Source organism: Monodon monoceros, unplaced genomic scaffold (assembly GCF_005190385.1).
Source record: "Monodon monoceros isolate NGI ecotype Baffin Bay Population unplaced genomic scaffold, NGI_Narwhal_1 Super_Scaffold_19, whole genome shotgun sequence".
Taxonomy (NCBI): domain Eukaryota; kingdom Metazoa; phylum Chordata; class Mammalia; order Artiodactyla; family Monodontidae; genus Monodon; species Monodon monoceros.
In genome coordinates, this window is record NW_021703775.1 from 7948929 (window position 1) to 7968069 (window position 19141).

Consider the following 19141-nt stretch of genomic DNA (forward strand, 5'->3'; position numbering starts at 1 on the left):
TCACAACTGCCCCATGAGGCAGATCTTGCAAATGAAGCTCTCAAGTGTCACATGACATGTCAAGTAGCTGTCAGAGCCAAGAATGAAACCCCCGAGCTATCTGACCTCAGAGCCCCAGTTCATGGCCTGGCATCAGGCTTTCACAGACCAGGTAATTACAGCACTCAAATATTTGAATGAGTCAAGCAAATTAAATTACAATATGATGATATTATTGTATTTCATTCTGAATAACTGAATTGGATCAATTTTAATAAGTAAACTTGAATTAGATCAAATTAAATTCCAACAGCCAAATATATATATATATATATATTATATCTATATATAGTGACACCTGCTAGGACGAGGAGAAGACCAGGGGGAAAGCCAGCAGCCCAGCCCCTGCCTTCGGGGGCCAACATCCTCGCAGGGAAGGGACAAGCCTGTACAGAAGCTGTGAGTGCTCCAAGGGCCACACGCAAGGTGGGTGGTGCAGAGTCGTTGGGGAAAGGCCTCTCTGGGGAGGGCCATTGGCACTGAGGCAAGAAGGGAAGAAAGAGGACAGCTGGTGGGAGGGGGCAGGAAGAGGGGCAGTGGAGCTTCAAGGCAAGGGAAGGACTGCCTGGTGCAGGGGCAGGGAGGCGGAGAAGAGGGCCAGCACCAGTAAGAGGGTAACTACAGAGCAAAGTCTCAGGCCCACAGGGGAGGGCGAGCCTTGGCAGAGTTCAGCCTGCCTTCGAGAGAAATGAAGGGCCCACAAAGACTCAGCGAAGTCCTGAGAAGCCCATGGAGGCAGCTGCAGGAGCTCATGCGACACAGCCTCAGTTCTCAGGCAATGGCAGTGGAGGAGGCTCAAGTGTAAGGAGATTTGGAGAGGACCGTGATGGGCGTGGGGCGGAAAGGCCAGCCTCTGGGCTGGGTCGTGCACTCCAGGCAACAGAAGTCAGGCTTTATACTTTTTTGAACACACACTAGACACCCTGTAAAATGACAACAGATCAGTAAATGCTGGCCTGGGCCCCGTCGTTCACTTTGGCGTACTTTATTACCCTTTTCCCAACCACATGGTAGTAAATGAAAACCCAATTGCACAGCTTCCAGAACCAAGAATAGGCTTGCCTGGAGGAGCTGGGTAGCTCAACGTTTAACCAAGCGTGTGCACCAAGGACTAATTAAGTGCTGAGGGGCAGGGTGCGGAGGTGATTATAGAGAGCTGGGAGAGGGTGAGATTCTAGCCCCAGAGCTGTGTTCTCCACCAACACTCTGAGGCAGGCTGCCAGGTCAGGCCGGAAGGAGCCAGGCCCCAGGAAGGGGCTGGGATTCAAGGACCCTGGGTCTCCTTCTCCAGCAAACCCTGGGTTATCTGCCCTTGGGAAAAAAGGCCCCCTCACTCAGTACTAACACAGTGGCTAGTTAAGAGTACAGTTTTCACTGTAGTCAACTTGGTCATCTTCTTAATTTTGATATAAAAATTGTTTAAATCAATTATCTCATTATTGTGGCGTTTCTTTATTGTGGTGTGGTGTCACTTTACAGAATGTTAGATACTAAAATGGTCCAATTCGCTCTGCTAAAAAGCAAAGGTTTAAAGAGCTCATGGAAACAGGAGATTTCTGCAGAGTTTGGAAAGGGGAGATGGCTTCTTGAAAACCCCGTTGGACATACTCAGGCAAAGCACTGGGCTGGCCAAAAAGTTTGCTCGGGTTTTTCTGTAACATCCTACAGAAAAACCCGAACGAACTTTATGGCCAGCCCAGTACTTAACGCAGTGCTGGCACAGAGGAAGCCCCTTATGTTAGCTGCCGCTGCTGTTAATATTCCTCATGGACCACTGTTAAAGAGCTGCGCCAGATGAAAAATTTAAGCTAAAAGAAGGGAAAACAAGCCCAAACAAATTCCACATCCATTAAAGAGTAGCCAGGTGTAATACTCACTTTTCGTAGGACTTAATTGCCTGTTCCACTTTTTGCTTGTAGATATTAAGCTTCACTCCTTGGGGGTTAATTAAAGTCATCTTATTTGTGTCATTGCACACATGTGCCAGAGGGAACACCTATATGCCAATGCCAAAGGAAAGGGTCACTTGATAGGTTAACATGTGCCTTCAGAAATGGATCTAATGGCTGTACAGTATGTTTTTCTGAATATAAAATCAATACATTATATTTGTAGAGAAATTAGAAAATACAGAAAATAAAAAAAATAAGAATCAGAGATATCACTGCTAACCTTTTCCTTCCAATTTTTAAAACTATATATTTAAAAAATACCCCCCCCCAAAAAAACCTGTTTCAGGAAACCCAAATCAGAATCAAGTGTTATCTTAATAAGCCTCTGTCAAATTGAAAGGCATAGGCGTTAAGAAATAGAATATCATTGTTGCTACTTTGTAAATTACTAGCTGGGTTAAACATCTTTCTCACCTATTTATTTTATATTTGATTTTCTCTTAAGAATATCTGATTATAGTTAATATCTTTTGACCATTTTCTTTATCAATTTGTAAGAGATCCTTAAACATGTCAAATAAAGAAGGCTTAGTGATCAATGAAAACACTTTCTGTAAGAACAACGGAGTACCAGAATGAGAGGGCATCTTTCTGAGTTCTTTCTGTCTGTGTCTGATGCTTCCTTCTGGGTTTGGGGATGCCTCTGATTCCATGCTATCTTAAGAGCACCTGTAATATTTTACATTTACCTGTCTGCATATTACTTTGTTTCATTCACTGCTGTATTCCTATCACCTAGAACAGTGCCTGGCCCTCAACAAATATCTGTTGATAAATGAATAAATGTATGTTTGCAAAAAGGCTCATTCCATGTCTTATTATTTACATAAAAAGAAGAAGTCTAACAGGAGAATACAAGGTCTAACAGTGTTTCAATACTGTGTATGATTCCAACCACGAGGAGCATGTAGGCATTTTAGAAATGTGGGGAATCAAAGCAACTATACACCAATAAAAATTAATTTTAAAAAACCCAATTAATCATAAGATGAAAGAAAGCTTTGGCCTTGACAACAGGGACCTGTGATATTTACTTTCAGAATATTTTCTATCAGTAATTTCAATAAATTGATATGTTAATTTAAAAAAATGTGGGAATCACTTTTAAGAAGTAAATTTTTACTTCCAATCCAGATGATACAGAGCTCATGTTTTATGTTCCCCTTTGCCTTCAAAATCATACAAAAATTGTATTGTTGTTATTTAAGGAAAAAAATGCATAAAAAGAAAGGAAGGAAAGGAAGAAGGAGAGAAGGGAAAGGAAGAAGGAGAGAAGGAAAAAGAAAGATGCATGGTTGATGTATTTCTAGAGACAAAAAGTTGAATAAGTCAGCAGGGCTGAAGTTGTGTGTTTGTTGACTCTCGTGGGCAAAGACGGCAGGGGCGGTGGGAGCTCAACTCCCAGAAAGCAAGTGGGACTCTGAGTCAGGCTCAGTGCCTGAAGCCAGCACTAGTATGAGGTTCTCTCACCCCTGCAAGAAGGCCCTGCCTGGTGAGAGAGGACACTAGTGCAGTCTAACAACCAAGAACTGAACCAAGCCATCCTCAATCTACACTATCCCAGTATCGTCATGGGATAAGAGCTCTAAATACCAATGACTGGGGTACAAGGGGATGGATTTAGGTAACTGCAAAACAGAAGACAGAGAAAAAAACAGATTTTTAAAAATCTTGTCAAAATGTGCCAACCGGGCTTCCCTGGTGGCGCAGTGGTTGAGAGTCCGCCTGCTGATGCAGGAGACACAGGTTCGTGCCCTGGTCCGGGAAGATCCCACATGCCGCAGAGCGGCTGGGCCTGTGAGCCATGGCCGCTGAGCCTACGCGTCCGGAGCCTGTGCTCCACAACGGGAGAGGCCACAACAGTGAGAGGCCCGCGTACCGCAAAAAAAAAAAAAATGTGCCAACGTACTAAAATTCCTAAATACACACACAAAAATGCTACAAACAGTAGCTGAGCAAATCAACAATCAGAACATCAATTCACGTGAGTAGAAATTAATTTTACGAGCCACCTAACAATAACTTTATATGAATTATGATTAAAATTAAGTATGATTAGGTTGTTCAAAGATGTAACAGTCATATAAAAGTGTAAGAACAGAGTGCCGTTAAGAACAAATGGATGAGAAAAAGAACAGTATTTTAAATAATAAAGTCATGTAAAAAAATAGATATTGAAATTGCAAACTACATAATTTTGCAATTAAAACATCAAGACCAAAAGAGACAAACAAAATAGCCAAAGATTCAGAAGGCTGAAAAGCAAGACATTTAGTTTGGCTGAATAGTCGAACCTTGCTACTTGTCAGATGCAAGAAGTCATCATGTGGCTTCTAAGTAATCTTGGTCAAAGAGAAGAAGCCAAAACAGTGGGTTAAAAGTTGAGGTGACTGGACTTTGAAAACTTAATGAAATTTGCAGAAGTGGAAAAAAAAACGCCAACCAAACAAACAAAAAGCACCATCTCTTAAAATTTCACATAAACTTTCAGAGGAAAAATCATCAGTCTCAACAAAATGAAAGACCCTTACATATGTATCTCCCCTGGGAAAAAGACCCCCTAGAGGTCTATAAATAGCTCTGCAAATTGCCACCTTATGGCTCAACTGCAAATCAACCCCACGAAATATTTAGCAGCATTACACCATTTCACCAGGATCCGCTGGATGCCTGACTGACGGTGCGTAAAGAAAACCCATTGTTTAATGTTCTACCTCCCTCTTTGGTGGATTTGGATCTCATGCCTTGCATGGCCATCATGGACTTCAGTGTGGTAGGAGTTCAAATTTGGCTCGTGTGCACCCACTCTCATTCCTTTCTGCATGCAGATTTAGGGAAAGACAAAGTCATACTCCACACCTTCAGTCTGTGGTCTTAGTTTTTACAACATGGTAGTCACGTGGAGGTCCCATGGGCTATTCCCTTTATGATGTCAAGTTTAGTGTGACTATGAGGTCATAAGGGGCATTCTCACAGGGACTTGGGGGATCACAATCATGGCTTCCCAGCTTCTGTAGGGAAGCAGGTAGGGAGGAGAGTGTGATTAATGAGGAAACTGATACTATTTGAGAGGGAATGAAACCACCTGGTCACACCTCCTGAACATGGTTTACTTGTTACCTCTTTCTTTTTTTCTCTTTTTTTTTTTATAAGAAGAGGGAAATGTAGACACAGAGACAGAGAAGTCCAGGCCATGTGATGACAGAGGCAGAGACTGGAGTAATGCAGGTCCAAGCCAAGGGATGCCAGGGATTCCACCACCAGAAGCTAGGAACAGTCAAGGAAGGGCTCTTCCTTAGAGCAGTCAGAGGAAGCATGGCCCTGCCAACACTTAGATTTCAGACTTCCAGCCTCCAGAATGTGAAAGAATAAACAAATTTCTAAGCCACCCAGTTTGCGGCACACTTTGTCACAGCAAACCTAGGAAAGTAATACAGAGATGTGAATACATATATATAACTGTTTATGTTTTCAAAACAAAATAATGGAACAACCAACTAGCTGTTGGCTGATCTAGGAATGACTTCTTGGAATGACTGGGGGGACTTGGCTCTGCTCCACGTGTCTCTAGAAGGCTTGACCAGGCATGTTCCCAGGCACAAATGAGTAAACAGAAATAGCCAAGGAGCCTTAATGCCTGGGCTTGGAACTGGTATACCCTTGCTTCCGTTTCATTCTATTGGTCAAAGATACTTGCTACCTCTTATAATGCAAATCAAGCATTAACAACTAATGGGAGATGCTTCTGGACAGTGTTTGAAAATAAAAGGGAGCCTCAAGGTATTATCTACTTCAATTCTCTTGAGGTAAACCTAGAAGTCTTACCAAATTGATGCTAATCACACCCTGTGTGAGAAGATTTTAACTGTGAGGGATGGAGGGCAGAGGGAGGAAGGGGGGGCAGGGGGAGGGGGGGAGTGAGAGAGAGATACTGACCATAATTCCTGGAATTCATGGACAGCCCTAGTTTGGGCTGATTCTGTTAGAATTTTTCCCAGTGTTAGACCAGAGATACACCTTAACCACTAATTTTGTCAACAGGTGAGAATAGTTTTATCAATTCTATTAAGAATAGTTTTATCAATAATGGGATTGTAGCTTCAAGATGGCGGAGTAGAAGGACGTGTTCTCACTCCCTCTTGCGAGAGCACCAGAAGCACAACTAACTGCTGAACAATCATCGACAGGAAGACACTGGAACTCACCAGAAAAGATACCCACATCCAAAGACAAAGGAGAAGCCACAATGAGATGGTAGGAGGGGCGCAATCACAATCAAATCAAATCCCATAACCACTGGGTGGGTGACTCACAAACTGGAGAACAATTATACCACAGAAGGGAAAAACGACAAATAACATACAAGGGAACTCCCATAAGGTTAACAGCTGATTTCTCAGCAGGAACTCTACAAGCCAGAAGGGAGTGGCATGATATATTTAAAGTGATGAAAGGGAAGAACGTACAACCAAGATTACTCTACCCGGCAAGGATCTCATTCAGATTTGACAAACAAATCAAAAGCTTTATAGACAAGCAAAAGCTAAGAGAATTCAGCACCACCAAACCAGCTCAACAACAAAATGCTAAAGGAACTTCTCTAAGTGGGAAACACAAGAGAAGAAAAGGACCTACAGAAACAAACCCAAAACAATTAAGAAAATGGTAATAGGAACATACATACATATTGATAATCATCTTAAATGCGAATGGATTAAATGCTCCAACCAAAGGACACAAGCTTGCTGAATGGATACAAAAGCAAGACCCATATCTATGTAATCTACAAGAGACCTAGGGACACATACAGACTGAAAGTGAGGGGATGGAAAAAGATATTCCATGCAAATGGAAATCAAAAGAAAACTGGAGTACCAATACTCATATCAGATAAAATAGACTTTAAAATAAAGAATGTTACAAGAAACAAGGAAGGACACTACATAATGATCAAGGGATCAATCCAAGAAGAAGATATAACAGTTATAAATATATATGCACCCAACATAGGAGCACCTCCATACATAAGGCAAATGCTTACAGCTATAAAAGAGGAAATCGACAGTAACACAATAATAGTGGGGGACATTAACACCTCATTTACACAGATGAACAGATCATCCAGACAGAAAATTAATAAGGAAACACAAGCTTTAAATGACACAATAGAACAGATATATTTAATTGATATTTATAGGACATTCCACCCGAAAACAGCAGATTACACTTTCTTCTCAAGTGCACACGGAACATTCTCCAGGATAGATCACATCTTGGGTAACCAATCAAGCCTCAGTAAATTTAAGAAAATTGAAATCATATCAAGCATATTTTCCAACCACAATGCTATGAGATTAGAAATAAATTACAGGGGAAAAAATGTAAAAAACACAAACACATGGAAGCTAAACAATATGTTACCAAATAACCAAGAGATCACTGAAGATATCAAAGAGGAAATCAAAAAATACCTAGAGACAAATGACAACAAAAACACGATGATCCAAAACCTATGGGATGCAGCAAAAGCAGTTCTAAGAGGGAAGTTTATAGCAATACAATAAGAAACAGGAAAAATCACAAATAAACAATCTAACCTTACACCTAAAGGAACTAGGGAAAGAAGAACCAACAAAACCCAAAGTTAGTAGAAGGAAAGAAATCATAAAGATCAGAACAGAAATAGATGAAATAGAAACAAAGAAAACAATAGCAAAGATCAATAAAACTAAAATCTGGTTCTTTGAGAAGATAAACAAAATTGATAAACCTTTACCCAGACTCATCAGGAAAAAGAGGGAGAGGACTCAAATCAATAAAAATAGAAATGAAAAAGGAGAAGTTACAATGGACGCCACAGAAATACAAAGCATCATAAGAGACTAGTACAAGCTAATTCTATGCCAATAAAATGGACAACCTGCAAGAAATGGACAAATTCTTAGAAAGGTATAACATCCAAGACTGAACCAGGAAGAAATAGAAAATGTGAACAGACCAATCACAAGTAATGAAATTGAAACTGTGATTAAAAATCTGCCAACAAACAAAAGTCCTGGACCAGATGGCTTCACAGGTGAATTCTATCAAACATTTAGAGAAGAACTAACAACCATCCTTCTCAAACTCTTCCAAAAAATTGCAGAGGAAGGAACACTCCCAAATTCAATCTATGAGGCCACCATCACCCTGGTACCAGACAAAGACACTACAAAAAAAGAAAATTACAGACCAATGTAACTGATGAATATAGATGTAAAAATCCTCAACAAAATACTAACAAACAGAATAAACAACACATTAAAAAGATCATACACCATGAACAGGTAGGATTTATCCCAGGGATACAAGGATTCTTCAATGTAAACAAATCAATCAATGTGATACACCATATTAACAAATTAAAGAATAAAAACCATATGATCATCTCAATAGATGCAGAAAAAGCTTTTGACAAAATTCAATACCCATTTATGATAAAAAAAACTCTCCAGAAAGTGGGCATAGAGGGAACCTACCTCAACATAATAAAGGCCATATATGACAAACCCACAGCAAACATCATTCTCAATGGTGAAAAACTGAAAGCATTTCCTCTAAGATCAGGAAAAAGACAAGGATGTCCACTCTCGCCACTATTATTCAACATAGTTCTGGAAGTCCTAGCCACGGCAATCAGAGAAGAAAAAGAAATAAAAGGAATACAAATTGGAAAACAAGAAGTAAAACTGTCACTGTTTGCAGATGACATGATACTGTACATAGATAATCTTAAAGATGCCACCAGAAAACTACTAGAGCTAATCAATGAATTTGGTAAAGTAGCAGGATACAAAATTAAAGCACAGAAATCTCTTGCATTCCTATCCACTAACAACGAAAGACCAGAAAGAGAAATTAAGGAAACAATCCCAGTCACCATTGCAACAAAAAGAATAAAATACCTAGAAATAAACCTACCTAGGGAGGTTAAAGACCTGTACTCAGAAAACTATAAGACACTGATGAAAGAAATCAAACATGACACAAACAGATGGAGAGATATACCATGTTCTTGGATTGGAAGAATCAATACTGTGAAAATGACTACACTACCCAAAGCAATCTACAGATTCAATGCAATCCCTGTCAAATTACCAACGGCATTTTTTACTGGATGGAGACACAAAAGACCCTGAATAGCCTAAGCAATCTTGAGAGAAGAAAATGGAGCTGGAGGAATCAGACTCCCTGACTTCAGACTATACTACCAAGCTACAGTAATCAAAACAATATGGTACTGGCACAAAAACAGAAATATAGATCCATGGAACAGCATAGAAAGCCCAGAGATAAACCCATGCAGCTATGGTCAACTAATCTGTGACAAAGGAGGCAAGCATACACAATGGAGAAAAGACAGTCTCTTCAATAAGTGGTGCTGGGAAAACTGGACAGCTACATGTAAAAGAATGAAATTAGAACACTCCCTAACACCATACACAAAAATAAACTCAAAATGGATTAAAGACCTAAATGTAAGACCAGACACTATAAAACTCTTAGAGGAAAAATAGGAAGAACACTCTTTGACATAAATCACAGCAAGATCTTTTTTGACCCACCTCCTAGAGTAATGGAAATAAAAACAAAAATAAACAAATGGGACCTAATGACACTTAAAAGCTTCTGCACAGCACAGGAAAATATAAACAAGACGAAAAGACAACACTTAGAATGGGAGAAAATATTTGCAAACGAATCAATGGACAAAGGATTAATCTCCAAAATATATAAACAGCTCATGTAGCTCAATATTAAAAAAACAAACAACCCAATTCAAAAATGGGTAGAAGACCTAAATAGCCATTTCTCAAAGAAGACATACAGATGGCCAAGAGGCACATGAAAAGCCGCTCAACATCACTAATTATTAGAGAAATGCAAATCAAAACTACAATGAGGTATCACCTCACACCAGTTAGAATGGGCATCATCAGAAAATCTACAAACAACAAATGCTGGAGAGGGTGTGGAGAAAAGGGAACCCTCTTGCACTGTTGGTGGGAATGTAAATTGATACAGCCACTATGGAGAACAGTATGGAGGTTCCTTAAAAAACTAAAAATAGAATTACCATATGACCCAGCAACGCCACTACCGGGCATATACCCAGAGAAAACCATAATTCAAAAAGACACATACTCCCTAATGTTCATTGCAGCACTATTTACAATAGCCAGGTCACGGAAGCAACCTAAATGCCTATCGACAGAAGAATGGATAAGGAAGATGTGGTACATATATACAATGGAATATTACTCAGCCATAAAAAGGAACGAAATTGGGCCATTTGTAGAGACGTGGATGGATGAAGTAAGTCAGAAAGAGAAAATGAAGTAAGTCAGAACGAAGTAAGTCAGAAAGAGAAAAACAAATATCATATATTAATGCATATATGTGGAATCTAGAAAAATGGTACAGATGAACTGGTTTGCAAGGCAGAAATAGAGACACAGATGTAGAGAACAAACGTATGGACACCAAACGGGGAAAGCGGGGTTGTGGGGGAGGCGGTGGTGGGATGAACTGGGAGATTGGGACTGACATGTATACATTCATATGTGTAAAATAGATACCTAATAAGAACCTGCTGTATAAAAAATAATAAAACAAAAATTTGAAAACATGATAATAGTGTTTATCTCTTACTCTTTGCCAAGTACTAGGCAATCTATATATTTTCTCATTCAATCCCTCTATAGATGTATAGATTGAAATGCAGTTTTGTTATTTGGTTTTCCTCTCCACTGAACTCTAGTTTTTTATTCCTTTAAAAAATATTAGTTTCTAGCACAATGCATGTACAAAGTAACCACTTACTGAATACGTAAAAGACTAAAATTATATAAATTCAAATAATGGCTGAGGCTCCAACATTTTTAGAAGTTTATCTCTATTATAAAATACTGTGTTTGGAGTCTACCAAATTTGAGTTCTCGGTGACTGAGGCACGAGATGAGCGTACCTTTGCTATTTTAAAAGAGGTGTTTGCCAAGAAGGTTAATGATGTAACCAAGATTTTAAGAGATATATTTGGCTTACACAAGAAAACTATTCTCAAACAATAAAAGAAAAAAATTAAAATTGAATGCCATTTTCACTTAGCAATTGGCAGGTGTTTTTTGTTTGTTTGTTTTAATGTTACTGCTCTAAGTGACAGCAAGGATGTAAGAAAATAGGCACCCTTAAAATTCCAAGTAAACTGCCCAATAATGGGGGGAATAGTTAAATTAATTGTAGTAATTCATGTTATTGAATATTAGCACAACCATTAAAATTCATCCCAAATTGGTCATTACAGGGAAATCTGTTCATAAGATATGCTAAATGAAGAAAGGGGGATACAGAACTGTACACACAGTTATTAGCTGTTAAAGTAGTACAGGAAGAATTCTACCTGACAACATTCTGGCTGTGTTTGTAAGCCATCCCACAACATTTTGAACATGAGAAAATAGTGTAAACTGGTGTTTATATATTCATCACTCAACACTAACTGAATTCACCAACTTCACTGTTTTTCAACTAAATCATTTCTTCCAATAAATATCCCAGAGCCTGCTGTCAGACTGGCCAAGGAGGGGTCTGAGTAGATGTGAGTAATGAAAATGCAAAGGCTGTGCAAATCCCACGTGGCTGACCCTGAACACGGCGCAGTGACTTCAAAGTTGTGCAAACTGCTGAGTGCTGAAGCTTAAACCTCTGCTTAAACAGAAACATCTCCAGGCTCCACAGAACAAATTGAAGGTGGGGCTACGAAGTGAACTGGGGAAGAGAAGTGTCAATCAGATCGTTCATAAACCCACGAAAATATGCTGCTTACTGCAGTGTAGCTTATAGCTCACAAATTTCAATCTAAATTGTTAGAAAATAAAAAAGACATTTTAATATAAATTTCAATTAAATTGCTAGTGAGGTCACTAGCATTTGAACTGGTATAGTAAATGAGTATTTGCTGGCATGCCATAATATTTGAAACAGACTGTTGAGTAGAAATCAAGGCACAGAGCATCTTTAGTTCAACTTCATTTTGGTAAAACAAAGAACAAAGGCTATATATGTAGTGAAAAAACTTTGGCCAGATAACCACCAAACAATTCATATGCGAGGAATTATATTCTATTGTTTCTCTTCTACTTATCTGTAGTTTCTAATTTTTCTACACAATGAATACGTATAGCTTTTGTATTAACTGTCCTTCTAGATTTTTTAATTAAAATAAACTTTTCTATCAGTATCGTTTTCATTGCTACTATATTTGAAAGCAACAAGATGCCATGCCCTTAGCAGCATCCCTAACATTCCTCGTCAGCTAAATGATGAGATTAAAAGCCACCTCACTACGTTGGTCTAAATTTTCCATCAGATACTTTGATGAGATCAAATGTTTTTCTCAAAACCTAGTCTGAGGGCTCACCACGTACCAGATTAGGGACCTTGCCATGACCCATCGGGAGTCAGTGACAGAGCTGGGGTGCAGGCCCAGGCTACCTGATCACAAAGCTATGTGCTGAACCCAGATTAGGGCAAAGCAGGAAGCCTTGATGCAGTGCTGGTAATACATGATGATGGTGGTGGTGGTGGTGATGTAGTGGACTTTTCAACGATGCAAACTAATGTTCCCAAATTGTTTCTTTTTTTTCAAAGCCATTGTCAATAAAGAGCTTTAAATTCCAGATTCATCAAATATCTAAAGCAGTTTTACTCTGTATATGACTTGGTGATGAATTAATCTTTTTGAAAGAGCTAAGATTAAATTTATCTGGTCCACTGAAAACTGAAAGTGCCAGTTAGCATCTTGTAATGAAGAGTTGCTAGGGCAACCTCCCTGCTCAACACTTCATTTCCAAGGTGACAGATTTGATGCTGGTCCAAGAAACATGAAAACCAAAATAGCATTGTGTTCCAGAAGAAGAAACAGCCCATACATAAGTCATGAATGAAACAAGTAGCCGGGGATAAAGCCAAATGCTGCTTTACGATTCTACCCAGACAGATGTGGCTGCACACAGAACACAGGAGTAAAAGGCAATTACAATTCTCAGTGAAGTGGGTTAAGATTCATGTCTCCTTTTCAGCTCCAGTCTACTTTTTCAAAAAACTGTTAGGTCCAAATCTCAAAAAGCTATATATCTCACTCAGTGGGATTATATTTTTCGATCACTGTTTTCCCATTCTTTCCATCAGAGAAAATATTAAATAAAAGTTGTTAAGTGGGCTTTGAGGGTGAAATGGGAATTTATTGCAGTATATTTCCTTCATCATCATGATTCTTGCTCTTATGAGCAATAATGGAGGGCGGAGAGCATGTTGTGTGCTACGTACCCAAAGGCTTGTGATGAGAATTTACAAAGCCACAGAAGGCACGAGCACAGGTGCCCATGGTGGAATGCACGTGAAAAAATATACAGCCTCTTCCCTGGGCTTTGCTTTCTGGAGTCAGAAGACAGTTTCTCCAGAAAAACAGGACCCTCACTACTCTTCCATTTTTTCCTTCTTGGAAGTCACTCAACATTTCTCTCTCTCTCAGCCCCATGCGGTTTAGTCCTGTCGACTTGACTTTATATAGAGCCTTGGATCCATCCTCAGCGTTGTCACCTGGGTCACAGCCACCTAGACCTTGCCTCCTGACTGCCCCGCTTCGTTCCAGCCTTGAACCTCTACAACCCTTTTCCACATAGTAGCCAAAGACCAAACCTGATCTTCTCTGTCCTCTGCTAAAAACCCTTTGGCTTCCCTCAGGATGACCTTCAGAAAATCCTTAACTCGACCTTCACCAGCTTTCACACCTTCCTCCAGTTGCACTAAACTTTCTTTGGAACGACAAACGTCCTCTGACCCTTAGACATCCCCCTAGGTCACTCCTCACTCCCCTCCACCTCATCACCCTCGTAACTCCTCCTCCCCTAGGTCCAAACCTGGACTGATCAGATCTCCCAGGTCTGAACTTCCCAGGCCAGGTCCAAAGCGCCCTCTGCCAACTCAAGGTGGTTAGGGGCCTCTCTGGCATCTTCCCTCTGCTCTTCCCACTCATCACATTTAACTAGAACTTCTTATTTTAATTGCTAGTTCCTCCATGAGATTGTAAGTTGTGATTGGGTAGGCTGTAGTCTAGCCCAGTTCAGAGCCTGCATACGGTAGGCAATGTAATATTTATTGAATATTTTTATAAAAGCCAACGTTTGGGCTTCCCTGGTGTCGCAGTGGTTGAGAGTCTGCCTGCCGATGCAGGGGACGCGGGTTTGTGCACCGGTCCGGGAGGATCCCACGTGCCGCGGAGCGGCTGGGTCCGTGAGCCATGGCCACTGGGCCTGCGCGTCCGGAGCCTGTGCTCCGCAGCGGGAGAGGCCACAGCAGTGAGAGGCCTGCGTACTGCAAAAAAAAAAAAAAAAAAAAGCAAAAAAAAGCCAACGTTTATTCAGTGCTTGCAGCCCATTATATGCATTACTTCTTTTTATACTATATATATATACCTATACTATATATATTCACTATACTATACACAGTATAACAGTCTCAGAGTAGGTATATTATTATCCCCAGAGTCCAGATACATTGCATACAGCCTGGAGAGCACATTTCAAAGTGCTGCAGTGAGTTACTATGTTTATTTCTTCTAAATATGAGGAGAGGACGAGTTGAATAAGATATCTGCACACTAAGGTCTGCACACTATTTTTAGGGTTTTCAAAGTATCTCTATACTTGTAGAACTAATGCTTATCAACAAGTATGATATACAGTTCCTCTTAGGAAAATGGCTGTCTTTCTGAATATAAACTAGTGGAAATATAGAATCTATTTGGAGGGTGATTTGGTTTAATCTGTCAAATATTTAAATGTACACATCCTTTGGGTCCAGCAATCCATCTATCACAAGGACAGACTTGTAGAGAGAGGTGCCCAGAAGTCTCTGTGCAAGGAAATCCATTACAGGATTGTTTGTAATAGGGGGAGGAAGGACACAATGTAAATGTCCATTAACAATGGGGAAGAAATTTGCAACTAACAAAAATGAGATAGACCCATATCTACGCAGAGAGAAAAGTCTCTAAGACATATGTTTTTAAAAGATAAAATAGCAAATCCATATGGTATTACCTTATTAAAACTGTTTTGTATATTAAAATTGTTATGTGTATGTGTAAAAATATATGTAATGTATTCGTGTGTGTGCGTGCGTGTGTGTGTGTGCGCGTGTGTGTGTGTGTGTGTGTGTGTGTGTGTGTTGAAAAGGATTAGCAGGATATTCACCAAACTATTCAGAGTGTTTCCTTCATAAATGAGGTTGGTGGAGAGAGAAACTTTGACATTTTCCTCTAAAGACTTCTAGATGGTCATTCTATACAAGAATGTACTCATATATTACTCATCAAACAAAAATAAACCAATAAATTAATTAAAAATCAAGTGTCCTTTGCATTTAAACTATTTTATCTCTTGTTTTAGGTCTGTTTTTCTTAACTTTTTTTTTCTCAGCATATCATTAATGTATGTCCAGAGTTGAAAGAACTACAACAAAAACTAAAAATTATATAAACAAACCCCCAGATCTCCAATAATCTCACCCCTCGGATAAACACTAGTAACATTTTGGTAAAAGAGAAAAGGGAGAGACAAAGAGTGCTATGTCTACATCATACACATATGTAACCAAATTAATGTACTATCTATGCGGTTTTGTACCCTGATTTTTTCATTTAGCATTGTATTGAGAACTTCTCCCCATGTCATTACTTATCCTTCAGAAACATGATATTAAATGAACGTATGACATTCAATCATATGGATGTACTTATTGGATATTTAGGTCGTTTTCAATTTTCTCATTGTTAGATATAAGGCAGCAATAATTATTCTCTGAATATATTCTTCAGTATTTCTGATTATTTCCTTCTGTAGATTATGGAATATCTACATATGGATTTGCTGGAGGAAAAGTTGTAAGCCCTTAACACCTCTGAAAATATTGCCAAGGTTATACCAACTTATACTCCCCCCAGCAGGATGTAAAAGTTCTAATTCCATCCTATTTTCACCACGACTGTTTATTAGTATTTTTTAACCTTACACATTTGATGATGGGGGGAAGTTGTCTAATTTTTTTTAATTTGCATTTTTTCAAAAATGCATTTATTTGGTTACCAGCAAGAAATATTTTTCTATGTGGTTTTTGACTTCTTATTTTTAAACTTTTTCCCCTAGATTTTCCACTGGGATATTTATCATTTTCTTATTCCTTTATGGTATGGGTGCATGTGCATTTTTGTGTGTATACTGAACCCTGATTTATACACACACACACACACCATATGCATGTGCTAACTTACATGGATACACACATGCAAACACATATTTAACATATTACTCCTGTAACTCTTTGTTGTATACGTTAAAAATATTTTTCTGAGATTTGCCTTCATTTTAGTTATATGTTTTTAATGCAAAATAACATTTTTAGGTATTCAATCTATAAATCTTCCCTTTGATTTTATGTGCTTGCTTTCCTACCTTCTCATATTTGTTTTTTGAGTATTTACTTTTCAATGTATCTCAGGTTGTTGGGAGGCTTAGAAGGAGACATGATAAGTACCAGAAAATTCTATTTCCAGGGATAGTTCATCAAATATATTTTCTTTCAAACAGAACTCAAGAATAGTAATAAAATAAGTGCACAGAATATGAGAAGCTGTCACCAAACTTCCTAGAAGGAATAAATCAGCGTTCAGTTTCTCTCTCTTGCTTTTGGAAGAAGTCAGATTCAAATGATAAGTTGGTATCTGAGTAATCAGGTTAGAGTTCACTGAAGGTAGAAGTAGAATCTTCCAGTCACAAGGTCACAGCCAGGGATAGGACCGCTCACCTTGAGGCAAAGTCATCAGGAACCCAGCCTAAGGGGTCATATACCCAACCTCCAGAGCAAGAACTGCTGGTCATGTCAAATCAGGATGCATATCCAACTCCATGGGTATAATCTCTTAAATGTGACTAACAGAAAAAGTCCACCAATTCATCTGCTTCTTCCAAATACATCAAATTTCAGCTACTGCGAGACCAGTTAGATAAAGCCTTTTTTTTTTTTTTTTAATTTTCCTGCTTTTGCTTTTTCTCAACTTTTTACTATGGAAGCTTCCATATACGTAAAGAAGCAGAGAGAATAGTAGAATGACCCTCCCCCAACTCAATATTCTTATTATCCAAATTTAACAATTATCAGCTCATGGCCAATCTTGCTTTATCTACTCCTCCCTTCCCCCAACTACTCCCACCATCCAGATTATTTGGAAGCAAATCCCAAATTTCCTATATACCCTCTGCAAAATTTCAGCATGAGATACGGTCTTTTAAGGATATTATTTCAATTTACTGACTGTAAAGCTTGATACATTCCTATTTAAACCATGAGTTGCTGCTACATTTGCCGGGAAGCACCAGGGTTCAATCTTCCTATTCTTGTTTTTCTTGTGTTCCTCATCTCTGTGCAATCTGGCTGCTCCACTGGATCCGTTCTTGCGTAGGGCAAGGACCTTCCAGTTGCCCAATTCAAGGCAAACTTTACAGTGCTTGGCTTTCCTCCACAGTTAACCCCAACTTGCGCCCTCCTACTGGAAGCTCTTTTTCTCCTGCCAGGACGTGACTCTCACTTTCTCATGGCTCTTGTGCTCTGGCTCACTCCCGATCCTCTCTCTCAATCCCTCTCTTTTTCTGCATCTCTGTCTCTGTGTCTCTCTCCCTCCCTCTTTCTGACGTTTTCCTTTGGAGACTTTTAGGATGGAAAAGATGCCACTGTATTTAGGAAGAGAAGGTAAGCAAAGGATGGACAAAATCTCTCACAAGCGCTCCCTGTCCTTTGATACAGACTGATATTCACTCGTGACTCATGACTCTGACCTAGAGGCTTTTCAGACATTTCTGCAGCTCCACAATGCCACCCATCAGCAACGAGCCATGAACTGCCAACCCAACAAAGAAGAAATTGTTCTTCTCATCTTAGAAGCAAAAATGCTTAAGAGCTTCTCTCTCTCCTTTTTACTGCCTTTGCAAATAATTTTTTCCCAATCGCTGAAATACATTTCTGTGACAACTGTACAAGACGTCAAGTGGACTACTCTTTAGGCAGGAAATGAAAACTACATCAAGCAGGGACACATAGAAGATCAGTTTTACCTCATCAAAGACCTTGGAAACGACATGCTTGTCCAGAATGGGGACGTAGGTGGGACTGTGAGGGATGGCGGTCATGGACAAAGCATCCATGATGGTGAGCTTCTTGGCCACCAAGCCATGGATCTTGAGCCAGTTTGCTGAAGACATTCCTGCAGAACTAAGAACATGAGACTGTGATGTTTTAAAACTTGTATCAAACAAAACACAACAAAACTGTCCCAGTAAAATTACTCACTCTTGGTCATAAACTTGGGTTCCTTCTCGAGTCAATCTTTCTAATGACTTGTCATCTGGAAACTCATTTGTCAGCAGGATGCCCATTTCTGTGGAAAGGGAAATGGCAGCTGTATAATTTCCTCATATATGGGGTTTATATCAAAAATGCAAAAGGATCACACTTATCTCTGAGTTCAGTTGTGACTGAGGGCTAATAAGTGGACTATTTTTCCCAGAACTGATCTGTCAGAGGGGGTTCTAGGCAAGATTCATTTGCAATGGACGCTAAAGACCAATGCAAGAGTAAATAGGGTACTCTCATTGCTTTGCTAATCTATCTCACCCCATACCCATTGAGATCTCTCTCCATAAAAGGATGAGACAAATTCATTCTCCAGAAAACATATTTTTAAAATGTCAAGTAAGAACACCATGAACCAATAATTGTTCAATGTGGCCCTCATTAGATTTCCTCCAAATTACACAGGAGAGCCTTGTTCAACATTTCAGGTTTCGATAGTTTATTCTGTAATTCCTCAGCTCTGTGCAGAAACCCAAAATCCCTACTAGGTTCTGTTTAGTTATAAATTCACATTTTCAAATTATTATTTGGAGGTTTTTTTTTTGTTGTTGTTGTTGCTGTTTTGTTGCGGTACGCGGCCTCTCCAGTTGTGGAGCACAGGCTCCGGACGCGCAGGCTCAGCGGCCATGGCTCACGGGCCTAGC

The 19141-nt window shown here is 39.4% G+C and overlaps 1 protein-coding gene across 1 annotated transcript in view; it reads right to left on the reverse strand.

Moving 5' to 3' along the window:
- VWA3B (von Willebrand factor A domain containing 3B) overlaps positions 1–19141 on the reverse strand; it is a 210169-nt gene that overhangs the window by 49189 nt on the left and 141839 nt on the right. The window contains exons 20-22 of the mRNA XM_029231383.1: positions 18435–18522; positions 18200–18356; positions 1917–2035 (exon numbers count right to left, since the gene is read on the reverse strand). Of these exons, the coding sequence (XP_029087216.1) occupies positions 1917–2035; positions 18200–18356; positions 18435–18522 (364 nt within the window). The remainder of the gene's footprint in view (positions 1–1916; positions 2036–18199; positions 18357–18434; positions 18523–19141) is intronic.